Here is a 13,745-nt window from a genome sequence, read left to right on the forward strand (position 1 = left end):
TTTTAGAAATGGGTGTTTTAAGATGCACACAAAAATCAAAATATTTTTTCATCCCACAACTTTCAGAAGTAAAAAGGATGCTGCTTGCGTACACAATTTTATTTATTCATTTTTAAGATTTTATACTTGTTTTACACTTGTAAAAGACGTTTGATCGTCCCCGTGCCGTTTTGTGCTATGCGGTAGCTCTCTGGACATCATCTTTAGTATTTGGAGTGGTGGATGTAACAACACATTTTGCTTATTTCTTTTATACAAAAGTTGTGGTTTTTCTAATAAATGATGTGGCCTGTTTTGTGTGCGTTACACGCAAGGCGTATTTTTATCGCGTCGCTTACAAACACGTGTTACTGAGCAGCTCTTCACTTGATGTTGAGTAGGCGTGTCCTCCCTTGTGGCTTTGCCTTTTTATTTGTTGGTCTCTGGCAATTAGAGGGTGTGTATATAGTAAGATTTAATAAGGGGGTGTGAAGAACATAATGTTGTTGTCCTTGTGCTGGAAAGTAAAAATAAATAATACAATTATCACAGAACCAAAGAAGTTGGTTTAAGGATGAGTTTGTTCCTTTAACAATGAGAGCAGAAAACTACTTCCTGTTTAAAAAAATAAAATAATAAGTTGTACTTTGTCTTTTTAGTTTTTAGTTTTGTTGTTGGAGAAATGTCTCCCTTTCAGGGACCCTAGTTGGGTTCTTAAGGTTCACATTTCATAGTCAGTGCACGGTAATGATTCCTTTCTTGGTACGAGCAAAAGGCACACTACCCATTAAATAATAATATTTTCCTATGACAGATATGGCTGCTAATTTCTTTGTCTGTATTTTATTAGCTATTGCTATTGCCGGCCGAGGTAATTTGTAAACCAACTATGAAGTTTGAAAGAAGTAGCAATAATATGGGAAAACAGATGGGACATGTAAACATTTTGATATATTTAACCGTTAACCTATTCTATGTATCTATCTATATATTTCTCAAAGGGTAGTATGCGTGTCTGGTTGTCCTGTCCCTAGCGGCAATCACATTGGACCTTTGGCCTGTCACTCCGCCTCAGGCCAATGAGATGGCTCCCTTGGCCTGCCCGCCCCCGCACACCTCTCATTGGCCTGAGGCGGAGTGACGGGCCAAAGGTCACACACACACACACACACACACACACACACACTCACTGAGACACACACACACTCACACACACACACACACACACACCTCCCGCCCACCTCCCAGATAAGTCACACCACTGCGCGTCCCGCCTCAACTTATGGTCCCAGTAAATCACCTATTTCAGCAGCCTCGCGCCTCAGGCCCCAGGCCCACACAGGGCACTTCCTGCCGCCGCCTGCACGCGCCTCCATTAGCCGTTGCGGCACATCGGGGGACCAAGCGGTCACGGGGGGGGGGGGGGAAGAGTCACGGGGAACGGAGGGGCGAGCCCCGAGTTGCAGGGGGGGGGGGCGAGTCACGGGGAGCCCCCTGCTCTCCACCCCCCCCACTCCCCTTTCCCCCCCACTCCCCTTCCCCCCCCCCACTCCCCTTCCCCCCCCACGCCCCTTTCCCCCCCACACCCCTCCCCCCCACTCCCCTCCCCCCACACCCCCTTTCCCCCCCACTCCCCTTCCCCCCCCACACCCCTTTCCCCCCCACACCCCTTTCCCCCCCACTCCCCTTCCCCCCCCCACACCCCTTCCCCCCCCCACACCCCTTCCCCCCCCCACACCCCTTCCCCCCCCACACCCCTTCCCCCCCCACACCCATTTCCCCCCCCACACCCCTTTCCCCCCTTTCCCACCCCCACTTCCCTTTCCCACCCCCACTTCCCTTTCCCACCCCCACTTCCCTTTCCCACCCCCACTTCCCTTTCCCACCCCCATTCCCCTTTCCCCCCTTTCCCACCCCCACTCCCCTTTCCCACCCCCACTCCCCTTTCCCCCCCCTCCGCTCCCCTTTCCCCCCCCTCCGCTCCCCTTTCCCCCCCCATCCGCTCCCCCTCCCGCTCCCCTTTCCCCCCCTCCGCTCCCCTTTCCCCCCCCCTCCACTCCCCTTTCCCCCCCCCCTCCCGCTCCCCTTTCCCCCCCCCCTCCGCTCACCTTTCCCCCCCCTCCGCTCCCCTTTCCCCCCCCTCCGCTCCCCTTTCCCCCCCCCCCCCCTCCGCTCCCCTTCCCCCCCCTCCGCTCCCCTTTCCCCCCCCTCCGCTCCCCTTTCCCCCCCCCTCCGATCCCCTTTCCCCCCCTCCGCTCCCCTTTCCCCCCCCTCCGCTCCCTTTCCGCTCCTTTCCCCCCCCTCCGCTCCCCTTTCCCCCCCCCCTCCGCTCCCCTTTCCCCCCCCCTCCGCTCCCTTTCCCCCCTCCGCTCTCCTTTCCCCCCTCCGCTCTTCCTTCTCCCCCCTCCGCTCTCCTTTCCCCCCTCTGCTCCCCCTTTCCCCCCCTCTGCTCCCCTTTCCCCCCTCCGCTCCCCTTTCCCCCCCTCTGCTCCCCTTTCCCCCCCTCCGCTCCCCTTTCCCCCCCCTCCGCTCCCCCTTTCTCCCCCCCCTCCGCTCCCCTTTCTCTCCCCCCCCTCCGCTCCCCTTTCTCCCCCCCCTCCGCTCCCCTTTCTCACCCCCCCCCCTCCGCTCCCCTTTCTCCCCCCATCCGCTCCCCTTTCTCCCCCCCTCTCCCGCTCCCCTTTCTCCCCCCCCCTCCGCTCCCCTTTCTCCCCCCCCCCTCCGCTCCCCCTTTCTCCCCCCCCTCCGCTCCCCTTTCTCCCCCCCCTCCGCTCCCCTTTCTCCCCCCCCTCCGCTCCCCTTTCTCCCCCCCCCCTCCGCTCCCCTTTCTCCCCCCCCTCCGCTCCCCTTTCTCCCCCCCTCCGCTCCCCTTTCTCCCCCCCTCCGCTCCCCTTTCTCCCCCCCCCCTCCGCTCCCCTTTCCCCCCGCTCCCCCTTTCCCCCCTCCGCTCCCCTTTCCCCCTCCCCTTTCCCCCTCCCACTTTCCCCGTCCGCTCCCCTTTCCCCCCCCTCCACTCCCCTTTCCCCCCCTACGCTCCCCTTTCCCCCCTACGCTCCCCTTTCCCCCCTGCTCCCCTTTCTCTCCCCCGCTCCCCTTTCTCTCCCCCGCTCCCCTTTCTCTCCCCCGCTCCCCTTTCTCCCCCCCTCCGCTCCCCTTTCTCCCCCGTTCCCCTTTCCCCCCTCCGCTCCCCTTTCCCCCTCCCCTTTCCCCCTCCCACTTTCCCCTCCCCCTCCGCTCCCCTTTCCCCCTCCCACTTTCCCCCTCCCCCCTCCGCTTCCCTTTCCCCCTCCCCCCTCCGCTCCCCTTTCCCCCTCCCACTTTCCCCCTCCCCCTCTGCTCCCCCCTCCCCGCTCCGCTCCCTCCCTCCCCCTCCGCTCCCTCCCTCCCCCTCCGCTCCCCTTTCCCCCTCCGCTCCCCTTTCCCCCTCCGCTCCCCTTTCCCCCTCCGCTCCCCTTTCCCCCTCCGCTCCCCTTTCCCCCTCCCCCTCCGCTCCCCCTTTCCCCCTCCCCCTCCCCTTTCCCCCTCCCCTTTCTCCCTCCCCCCTCCCCTTTCTCCCTCCCCTCCACTCCCCTTTCCCCCTCCCCCCCTCCGCTCCCCTTTCCCCCTCCCCCTCCCCCTCCGCTCCCCTTTCCCCCTCCCCCTCCCCCTCCGCTCCCCTTTCCCCCTCCCCCTCCGCTCCCCTTTCCCCCTCCCCCTCCGCTCCCCTTTCCCCCTCCCCCTCCGCTCCCCTTTCCCCCTTCCCCCTTCGCTCCCCTTTCCCCTTTCCCCCTCCGCTCCCCTTTCCCCCTCCGCTCCCCTTTCCCCCTCCCCCTCCGCTCCCCTTTCCCCCTCCCCCTCCGCTCCCCTTTCCCCCCCCTCCGCTCCCCTTTCCCCTCCAACCCCCTCCCACCCCACTTTTTACAATAAACCATTTTTAAACAACATCATATTACATTTTATTCCATCTTTCTTTTCAATATTATTATCCAACCTTTACAACAAATAGTCACCTATTTCCACGATTTATAAATAATACTACCTATTACGCATTTACATCCCGGGCAACGCCGGGTCTCTCAGCTAGTACAGTATATATCTGTGTTTCTCAACCTTTTGGTGCTCGTGGCACACTTGTAAAATAATTTTAATGTAAAATTGATAGGTTGGTATGGATTTTTTGGCCTATAGCCAGGAACTGGGACCACCTGACCACCTGCTTCATCTCGCCCGGGATTCAAACTTGGGCTCTTTGGTTAGAAAATTTAAATTGAGAATAAAGACTTAGGTTTAAAAATAAAACTACATATTTTTATGGGTTTTTTTATATGCTCCTAATTGACCAAATAATAGTAAGTCACAATCAATTTTTGTTGATATTAGGACATATACGTGATGTGAAGACTCATTTAATCTTCAACACAGTTGTCTTCCCTCACCCCCTTTTTTTGTTTTGCATTTAATGCTCGTACTGTAAGTGTTGAAAATCCCAACACGCACACTTCCAATAGGATGTAGAAAACTGCATCAAAACTGTTTTTTTTTTTTTTTAAAAGTTCATATACACGAGCTAACACTTCTCCCCTTGATAATCATGGTACTTCTGTGTGGAAAATGAAATATTCGTGCTGTGAATCCAAAGCTTTAGGCTAAGGCCCCGCTCCCTCAGTCAGCACGCCCGCACTGCAGACAGGCGAGGCGCTGACAGACACAGACCGCGATATGCGGTCTGTAGGGAGCGGGAGGTGGGCAGGAGGGGGCGTGGCTTGAGCGGAGGGACCCGCTACTCCCCCCCCCCTCCTTCCCTCCACGGGCTCGGGCTGCAGGATGGAGCTGCTGCGGGCTGCTGTAAGGTAAGCAGCTCCCTCCCCCTTCAGCCACAAAAAAACACACACACACACACACTACCTTGAGTAGGAAGCTGCCTGATGACAGCTCCCGCCCCCGCCGCTGATTAGCTCATCAGCGCACCACGTGACGCGTCACCGCTCGGGACCACAATTTTCTTGAATCCCCTGCCAGCTGACGCGTCACAGTGCGTAGTGAGCCGTCAGCGAGGGGGGACTGGGACCGGTTAGGGAGGATTCCCCTGCCGAGCGCAGCGGGTCCCAGCACTAACATAGCTGTTTAAAGAGACGGGTCTTTAGGGTCCTTCATTTCACAAAATCAACCTTTAGGACAACTTGGTCTATTAGACTTCAATGTAATCCCTCATGTCTTTCCACCAAGCGCTTCCCTATGCAGAAAGCAATGGGTAGATATCATATTTGGATTTTGTTTTACAAGTGAGACGACGCCTTTGACAGATACAAACATGGATGGAGACCCATCGGTGCAAATACCCAACACACAACTTCCATGAAAGTTCCACATTGTCTAAGTAGATTGTCAATGTATCGAATATAACTTGACCATTTTGTTTTTTTTAATAAGTTCTCTGCAGCATAAACATTGACTTATAATTACATTTCCGTGGATGAAGCGAACACACGCTAACAATTATCCTTCTCTAGTGACATAGTAGGCACCTTTTTTTATAGAAGGTTGGTGTGGCTAAACAACTGTATTAATCACTTGCAACATAGACTAATGTTGCAGTTAATCTATGTATAAAGGCCATTACCAGGATTAGCCCCTCAACTCCCTGTGGGAACCATGACCCTAATTAACATAGCATACCCCCCAAGGGGGGTGTGTGTGTGTGTGTGTGTGTGTGTGTGTGTGTGTGTGTGTGTGTGTGTGTGTGTGTGTGTGTGTGTGTGTGTGTGTGTGTGTGTGTGTGTGTGTGTGTGTGTGTGTGTGTGTGTGTGTGTTATAATTTCTATTGTTTAGCATTGTAATAATCTTGTTCCAGCAGGTGGTATACATTTGTCATAGTTTTTTTTGTAGGTTTTTTTTATTTTTATGGCCCAACAAAGTTGTTTGTAGAAGAAATTGTATCATACAGAGCTTTTGAAACCTCATAGGTAAGTGTATAAAAAAAACCCAGAAAAGAATACCCGCACTCATTCTTTCATCCACCCCTCCATTCTTTCATTTAAATATGCATAAAAGCCTTAAATCCATAACCGCTAACCATTTCCCACCCCCCACCCCCCTAGATTATCTTGAACAGGTTGAACAATAAGTACGGCTAATCAGTGTCTAAAAATTCTTCTTCTTTTCTCCATCATGATGACATTAAATGCATCTGTGCTTCCAGACACCTCCCGTATCTGCATGTACAGAACTTGTATACCTGGCCTGTTAGCGATCATCCAGACTCTAAATGACCTAGTTTACCTCATTTGCTTGTCCAACACCTTCCCAACATTGGATTGCTTATTTACTAGTGTTAATTAGATTAAATACTAATTATTTATTGACCGATTTTATGACCGTTTTTAACACGGGGAAAAAAACGGGGGAGTATGTTGTATTTATTAGTATGGTTCAGTGAATATCTCGAGGTCTCCCATGGGAACCATGTATCACAGAATTCAGCTAGAGATTCATTCAGTATTCTAGTGAGCTTTTCCATCAGCATGATGTTGTTCCTTTTTTGGAATATCATATTTTTAAAGAAGAGGGGTGAATTTGTTTCCAATTATTTGCTATGGTAGATCTGGGGCTGTGAGGATGTTTATAAGAGGCCGAGAGCTTCTGGAAATTCCCACATTCGGAGTATTGATACCGGTCAGTTATTTTTTAATAACAAATATCTGAAATCACATCTTGGCTATCTTTGGGCAGGACCGCGGTATGTGAGACGTAGTTCCTAGTTCTCTGGAACTGCTTGGAAACTGTTTGAGGCCTCACAGAAACCAAATATCACCTGAAGAGAATCTTATAACCATTTTCCTTAATATTTGTGCAAAGTGAGAGTTTGCAAGTGTTGGACGAAATATTCTCCCAATCCTCCAATGGTAATTCTGAGCCCAGTTCCCTTTCCCACTTAGTCATATAAGCGAGTTTAACATCCGGGGTAGACTCTTGGAGTAGCTCATAAAGGATGATACTGTAATTCTACCCATCATATAGGAGGAGTTCTGGCACAATTGTTCAAATTGTGCTTCCCTCATGAAAGGTTGTGATTGCACAAAATGTCTTAAACGGAGCAACTTATCAAATTCTGAATTTTAGCAAAAGATTGAAAAGCATCGGCTTCAAAGATCTATTATCCTAGTATACTTCTAGTATACACTTTTTTATATTTTGACATACTATGCTATAGTTATATATTTTTTCTCTCCTATTTGGAGCAACTTACTAATACCCATAGACTCTCTTTGGATAGTTTATTCTTTATTTTTGGGACTAAGGGATTGGTCTTGGTCGGCTGCCATATTTCGGATTGAGCCACCTGTGCTGAAGCTGGGATATTGTTGAAGACTGGAGTTGCGCACCCCTGACTTAGATCATGCTCTTTTATTGCTGAGGATACTTTTGCAGTTGTGAATGGCGTATTAAGTTTGATCATTTCTGCCATGCTAATCTTTGGTAGATCTATTTCTTTCAAGAAGGTGTCTGAGTTTACATTTGTCCTATAACGAGGAATAGTAATGCGCAAATATCGTATTCATTTCAATCGGGTTATAGGTCTGAACTTTATTTTTAATCGATGTAGTTCTATTGTTTTAGCTTTTTCCTACGTTTGTTGACCAAAAATCTACCAGCTTTGTTTCCAGTGTAAACTAGAAATGATTTGACTCCTTTGTTGAAGTGCTTGCTTAGGTTGGATATTTCCTTTCTTTACAGTCTGTTTTGCTAGGCGTTTCTTTTGTATCCATTATTTTGTAAAAACGCTGTTAAATCCGTCTTCCTGTGGATAATGGAATGATTGACTTATGTAAAATTCCATCAGTAGGCCGTGCACAGTGTTTATGGGGGTTCCTGGTTTGCTCGCTCGAATCGCTGCTGATTATTCAGCCTGATGGCATGATGTGAAATTGTTTGGAGGAGAATGATGCAAGCTATTAGTGCTGTGTAAAAATGGCCTTCGTTGAAATTGTCAAACATGATTTTGAACTCTGCCAAACTGCAGATTAAAAGTGAAGCCCAATTTCTCAATATTATACAGGAACATTCAGCCATTTGTAATGGTTGTTTAACAATGTGACGTCTGGTTCATTATTTTTAACAAATGTAGGCCTAAAGTGCAACAATAAATCTCGCCAAATGTACAATACATATTGGATTTTTCTTTTGAGACATTGCTATGCCCTTAAGAATAAAAGGATTTGGAAGTAAATCCATGGTTGCGGGGATCAGTGCCATTACTCGAGAAATCAGAACTCGTAGTGTCCACATGTGAAAGCAACAGAATATGTTGGCGGTTTTTGGCTGCCTGCTATCCTTCCTCGTCCATTGGACACTGGCGGCTCACAGCCTCCGTCGCAGGAGGTAGGACTAGCAACAATAATCAGAAAGGAAGCATGCAAATGCATAAGCTACTTGGATACAAAACCTAACTAAAAACCCTATAACTCAGCGCTTATAACCAATAATGTGTATGAATACAAATTGAATGGTGTAAATGACTGAAAGTCCAACAGACGTGAATATGTGGTGAAGCTGCCGTGGGAATCCCTCTGCGCAAATTATCATACAAATTTGCTATTGAAACTAAAAATACAAACAAGTGGGATTCCCGTCGCTATAACTGCACTTTACCCTTGTCGATAGAATTGTCCATATGGTTTCACAGTCCTCCTGACAGTTGATGCCGAAAAAGACACAAGGAAACTGCTGCTGACTTGCGACTGGGTGGTTCTCAAGAAAATGTCTTGGTGCATACAGTTGAGAGAATCTGTTCTTTTCCTCGACCTCACGGATCCCACGTGTTGCCGCCACTCGATCAGTCTCTCCAGCTGGTTCCCCACGGTGTCCCATTTGTCCCCAAGGAGAGAAATTGATGGAAAAAAATGGTGCAGATTGCTAAAAAAAAAAAAGTACGTTTATTAAAAAGACATAGCCAAAAGCTCACTCACATGGCTTGGGCTAGGATAAAACAATTTCAATGTGCCGTCCGCAGCATGTGGAACAGGTACTGTGTGTGTCGCAAACGGCCCCGAACACTCACTGCTCGCAGTTCCAATTCCTAAAGCTCTAGGATTGACTAACTCCACGCACACCACTGAAGAAGTGACGGTCTCCACGTCACGAAACGCGTTTGGAAGGAGGAGTTACAATGCCTGTCGGCAAGGAGAGGTCCTGTATAGCGTCGTGTGACGTCAGCGAGACGCGCCGGAATTGGAACTGCGAGCAGTGAGCGTGCTCGGGGCCGTTTGCGACACACACAGTACCTGTTCCACATGCTGCGGACGGCACATTGAAATTGTTTTAACCTAGCCCAAGCCATGTGAGTGAGCTTTTGGCTATGTCTTTTTAATAAACGTACTTTTAGCAATCTGCACCATTTTTCTCCATCAATTTCTCTCCTTGGGGACAAACGGGACACCGTGGGGAACCAGCTGGAGAGACTGATCGAGTGGCAGCAACACGTGGGATCCGTGAGGTTGAGGAAAAGAACAGATTTTCTCAAATTATGCACCAAGACATTTTCTTGAGAACCACCCAGTCGCAAGTCAGCTGCAGTTTCCTTGTGTCTTTATCGGTATCAACTGTCAGGAGGACTGTGAAACAATATGGACAATTCTATGGACACGGGTAAAGTGCAGTTATAGCGCCGGGAATCCCAGTATTTTGTATATGAGATACGTGGGCACTGATAGGCGGGTACGGTAAGGAAAACACCCTGGCGCATAATTTGGGATCTGATTTAGATAATAGAAGCAATACTGGTAGGACCGAGATTTCTAAAGAAAAATGTATGCATTTAGTCATAATTTTGTTTAATAAAACAACACTACAATTAAATGAATACTAACATTGGTATTTAATTATTTATACCCAAACCAAGATTGAGCTAAATCAAATACCTAAAAGTGTTACAAAAACATAAATAATAAGCAGAGGCAACTAAAGTTCCAAAATATTTCAAAGGACTGTTGAAAAATATGATATTCCTTAAATGTAGGAGATTTTGATCCAAAGTGTCCTGAATGCTACTTGGTTTTGCAGTTGATCAGTGCTTGGCACTATGGCCCGGATAAAAGTTAGAAAGGATTCTTGCTTTTCTTTTTGTGTTTGAGTCACCCTAATAATGCCGCCCTCCTTGGTTAACGTGTGATCTCAGAAATTGTGCTGATGTTGTGCACCTTTTGGTGATGTATCCAAATTTGTTCAATTGTTTTGTATCCACTGTAGTAGTGTGTCTCACCTACTGAGCGGTATATGCACGCTACCTCTTTTTAGGATGGCTGCGTTCTTGCGCTGATTGCTTGACGGTATCATTCTAGCTGGGCTGCTCCTGCTGTGTGTGTCGTGTCTGTAGGTTGGTATAACGGCAAAAGAACATACAGGCTTACCCCGAGGCTCCTCTGCATAGACAGAGAAGTTTGCGGTCGTCGCGTCCTCCTGGGGCTGTATCAATGCCTCTCCTGGTCTGGCTCCGTTTAGCAGTCTCACACAGCAGCCCTGTCGTCGGCTCCCCGGGACCCCGCTCTCTGAACTGGGGAAGTTTATGGTCATCACCCGTTGCTGTTATAGTGCTACTCCTGGTGGTGTCTTCAGCTCACAGCCTCACACAGCAGCTCTGTCGTTTACTCCTATGGAAAAACTCAAAATGCTCCTCGTTTAGGTATCTCACCCTTCTGAGCACCTGTAGGAAGTTACCTGCACAGCTCCTATCAGAATTGGCGCCAAAGATTGCCAAACGAGGAGCATTTGGAGTTGTAAGGCAGCAGTGCGCAAACTGGGGGGCACAAGATTGTTCAGGGGTGGCACAGCTGTTGCAGAAGCCCCGGGCTCTTCCTCAAAGGCATTTAATTAATGCCGGGGGATCGCGTGAGGCCTCTGCAACTTCTCTTCGGCAACGTGATGTCATGTGACCCCGCGGCGTCATTTGACGCCGGAGAGAAGGGAAGGGGGGCGCGGGAAGGGGGGCGCGAGCAGGGAGGGAACCAGGCAGGGTGGTGCAGCAGGGAAAGATTGCGCACCCCTGCTGTAAGGGAATAACCAAATGTACGAAAGAGAGCCAAGGTCTGAGGTTTTACAGCTGAGAAAGGGGAGGGAAAATGGTCAGACTACGTTGGCCAAGTGGTTCTTATCTACCATCAAATTCGGTGTTTCTATCATCATTTTTGATGCATGACAAGCACCTAGTATAAAAAAAAATCATACTTTATTTAAGACCTAGCAGAAAAAAGCCAACTTTTTGACCCAATGGATCTTTTTCACGGCAGATAGGGATTGTAAAACAAAATGAATGCAGATCACCTGAGAACCTGTAGCCAACAAACATGTCGGGTAGTTAAAACTGATTGCATTAAAGCCCATGTGTTGCATTGTGAGTCCAACATGAGGCCACACGTGGCATTGGATGACCCCAGAAGCATGATTCTATAACGCACCACGCCACATCCGGCCACAAAAACCACGCCACCCCCCGTATCTCAATTTTGTTCTAGGAGAGACTGGCCCTTTAAATAGAAGTTTAGTGGCTTAGACATTTTAAATTAAACAAAAAAAAAAAACTAAAAATAGCAAGGGAGTGCTTTGTTGTTACTGTCCCATTTCTTATTGTCTTTTCGATGGGGGTTTATTCTGGGAAACTTGTCCATCATTGGACCTTCTTGGTTTCTTCTGAAGTAGCGATGACATAAGAATGCTTAAAGCTGCAGTTCTGTCTTGCATAGGTGGGAAGCAGGTGACCTTCAGAGCTGGACATGCTGGTTCCCAAACAGCATACCTGTAAACATAGCGCAGTACCATCCCCTCCAGGGAAACAATGGCAGTGTAAATCTCCCGTGTCACACGGGGCTTCCAATTGGCCTGACGGGTGATGATGTGGCTTACAGCAGTAATGATTTAAACAACCAGGAAGTACCTGCGCAAGAACTTCCCAGTATGTTTCTTGGAAACCAGGGGGCCCTGCAGCTGAAAATTGTTCCTTAAACTGCTGCTTTATGACCTACGTTCAATCGTGACAAGTCTGTGCTGTACAGTAGTCTGACACTCCATGGGATAACAGAGTGGGTCCTCTTCTGTTGCTCGTGTTGGCTGTGAAGTGATCAGCAACAGTATGCTACCACTCATTTTTAATCGTTTGGCATGGAGCCTTTGGCCTCACCTAATCTGAAGCAACATTCTTGTAAGTTCCTCTAGCAAGAAGGAAGGTAACGACAGCAAGTAGTTTTCAAAAGCATTTGTCTGTGGCAGGAGTGGCCAACTCCAGTCCTCAAGAGCCACCAACAGGCCAGGTATTAAGGATATCCCTGCTTCAGCACAGGGGGCGCAATCAGTGGCTCAGTCATTCTCAGTAATTGCGTCACTTTTGCTGAAGCAGGGATATTTTTTTTAAACCTGACTTTTTGGTGGCCCTTGAAGCCTGGAGTTGGCCACCGCTGGTCTATGGTTTAGGCCTCTGACATTTTGTAACAATAGGAGCACATGGTTGCCTCCTTTGCTTGTTGAAGATCTCTGGGTGAATTCGCGGCTGGAATGAGTTGCATCCCCTGCCTCTGAAATGATTGATATTGCTCACATATTAGCATTTGGGCAGAACTTCATGTTCTTTCCATCACATGCATTTTATGGAGTGCGTGCACAATCTTCTCATGGTATGTTTATTTTATTTTTTTCTCATACACTCTTTTAAATGCTTCAAATAGGTTTCCAGAATATTCATCTTCGGTTTGATCCATAACAAATATGACTTGTTTTTTCCTTACCTTGTTCTTCATCATTCACAGGCTTCAAGATTTCAACATACACCCAATACTGAAAAGGATACAATGATTCCTGTATTGACTTCGAAAAAAGCGAGCGAATTACCAGTCGGCGAAGTTGCTTGGGCTCTTAAGGTGAGAGGAAATCGTACCACCTGGTAATTCTACGGTTCTCAAAAGATGCATCTGTTACTTTGCTGTGATGTCCTTTTGTCTCAGTTTGTGTTTATCCAATTGATTTCTGTTTCAGTGAACAATGTGACTAAATTCCATACACAAACAGTACTTTCTGTTGTCAATTGTCTCCAGAATTACTGCAGCATCATCACAATTGCAGCTGGAGTCTTTGCTCATTGGAAAGCTTGTGATCCTGTATATTCCCTGTCATTTGCCAATGCTGCTGGTTAGAATTAGGCTTTGAACTTACAATTTAAAACCTGTGGTAAATTATTAAACTACAAGGTTGGTGTTGGTGACTGAAAGCAGTTTTAAAGGAAATGTAACTCTTTAGTGCTATTATTGGTATTAATGTTATTCATTTACTAGCCTAGTTGGCACATACAGTTTTACAAGGGTATAAAGGATCAAATAGAAATATAACATACTAAATTATTACATTAAAGTAAGTCGGCGCAGCTAGTAATTTTATTTACATTTTTATTATATTTTCCCTGAACCGGTGGGTCCCCCCCAAATGGATCCGTGGTCCCCTAACATCCGGGTAGCCCCTGGTTCCCAAGCGATGAGACATTCCACCCACAAGGGAAGAATACTTAGTGGCCCGGGGGTCAGCCTCGACTCCGGCGACCAATAGAAAGCCTCGTGTGGCGGCTTTCTATTTGTGACAACAAGTTGCCATGCTCTTAGCTTTTTTTTCTTTTCTTTTAATAAAGTATTTTCTTAAGGAAACTACAAAACAATAAGTCTTGTCGCTTGGAAACTGGTGTCTCTCCAAAGGGGCGAAGGGACCACGGATCATGTACAGTAAGCTACCAAAAGAATTGAGAGGAGGGGAAGAGG

General features: G+C 48.1%; 1 protein-coding gene across 4 annotated transcripts in view; it reads left to right on the forward strand.

The window, feature by feature from the left end:
• ATP2C1 (ATPase secretory pathway Ca2+ transporting 1) overlaps nt 1-13,745 on the forward strand; it is a 133,293-nt gene that overhangs the window by 57,863 nt on the left and 61,685 nt on the right. For all 4 annotated transcript variants that reach the window (XR_012799254.1, XM_075587086.1, XM_075587085.1 and 1 more), the window contains exon 2: nt 12,750-12,860. Coding sequence is in view for 3 of the 4 variants with exons in the window: in XM_075587086.1 (XP_075443201.1) it covers nt 12,750-12,860 (111 nt within the window). In the remaining variant the exon portion in view is untranslated. The remainder of the gene's footprint in view (nt 1-12,749; nt 12,861-13,745) is intronic.

The sequence above is a fragment of the Ascaphus truei genome, chromosome 2, assembly GCF_040206685.1.
Source record: "Ascaphus truei isolate aAscTru1 chromosome 2, aAscTru1.hap1, whole genome shotgun sequence".
NCBI lineage: Eukaryota > Metazoa > Chordata > Amphibia > Anura > Ascaphidae > Ascaphus > Ascaphus truei.